The sequence below is a fragment of the Egretta garzetta genome, unplaced genomic scaffold (genome assembly GCF_000687185.1).
Source record: "Egretta garzetta isolate BGI_Z169 unplaced genomic scaffold, ASM68718v1 scaffold101, whole genome shotgun sequence".
NCBI classification, from domain to species: Eukaryota; Metazoa; Chordata; class Aves; order Pelecaniformes; family Ardeidae; genus Egretta; species Egretta garzetta.
In genome coordinates this window covers 585,689-586,151 of record NW_009258666.1, presented here as the reverse complement: position 1 = coordinate 586,151, position 463 = coordinate 585,689, and the positions used below count along the sequence as shown (strand labels likewise).

The 463-nt window shown below is 71.7% G+C and overlaps 1 protein-coding gene across 1 annotated transcript in view; it reads left to right on the top strand.

The window, feature by feature from the left end:
- Positions 1-257: 257 nt before the first annotated feature.
- Positions 258-463, top strand: part of CNKSR1 (connector enhancer of kinase suppressor of Ras 1) — a 6,360-nt gene continuing 6,154 nt past the window's right edge. Inside the window, exon 1 of the mRNA XM_035904018.1 lies at positions 258-453. Within this exon, the coding sequence (XP_035759911.1) occupies positions 258-453 (196 nt within the window). The remainder of the gene's footprint in view (positions 454-463) is intronic.

The following is a 463-nucleotide window of genomic DNA, read 5'->3' as shown; positions in this document are numbered from 1 at the left end:
GGAGCGCTGGGTGGGGTGGAGGGGGGGACACGGAGGCACCCTGCACTGAGTGGAGGTGGGGGATATGGGGACACCCTGGGTTGGGTGGAGGGGGGGACATGGAGGCACCCTGCACTGAGTGGAGGGTGGGGGACATGGGGGCACCCTGGGTTGGGTGGAAGGGGGACACTGGAGCACCCTGGGCTGGAGGAGCAGGATGCGGGGGCACCCTGAGCCGGGTGGAGGTGGGATTTGGGGCCACACTGGGTTGGGTGAAGATGGGGACATGGGGGCACCCTGGAGACCCCTGCAGCCCTCCTGTGCCACAGCATCCATGTCCTCCCCCCCAGGACGCAGGGCTGGCGAGCACCAGCCTGCGGACGCTGACAGAGAGGCTGCGGGAGCTGGCACAAGGCACCCAGAGCCTGGTGCTCGGGGGGCTGCCAGTGGGGGGTGGGCCCCCGCCGCCCGGCCCCCCCCCCCC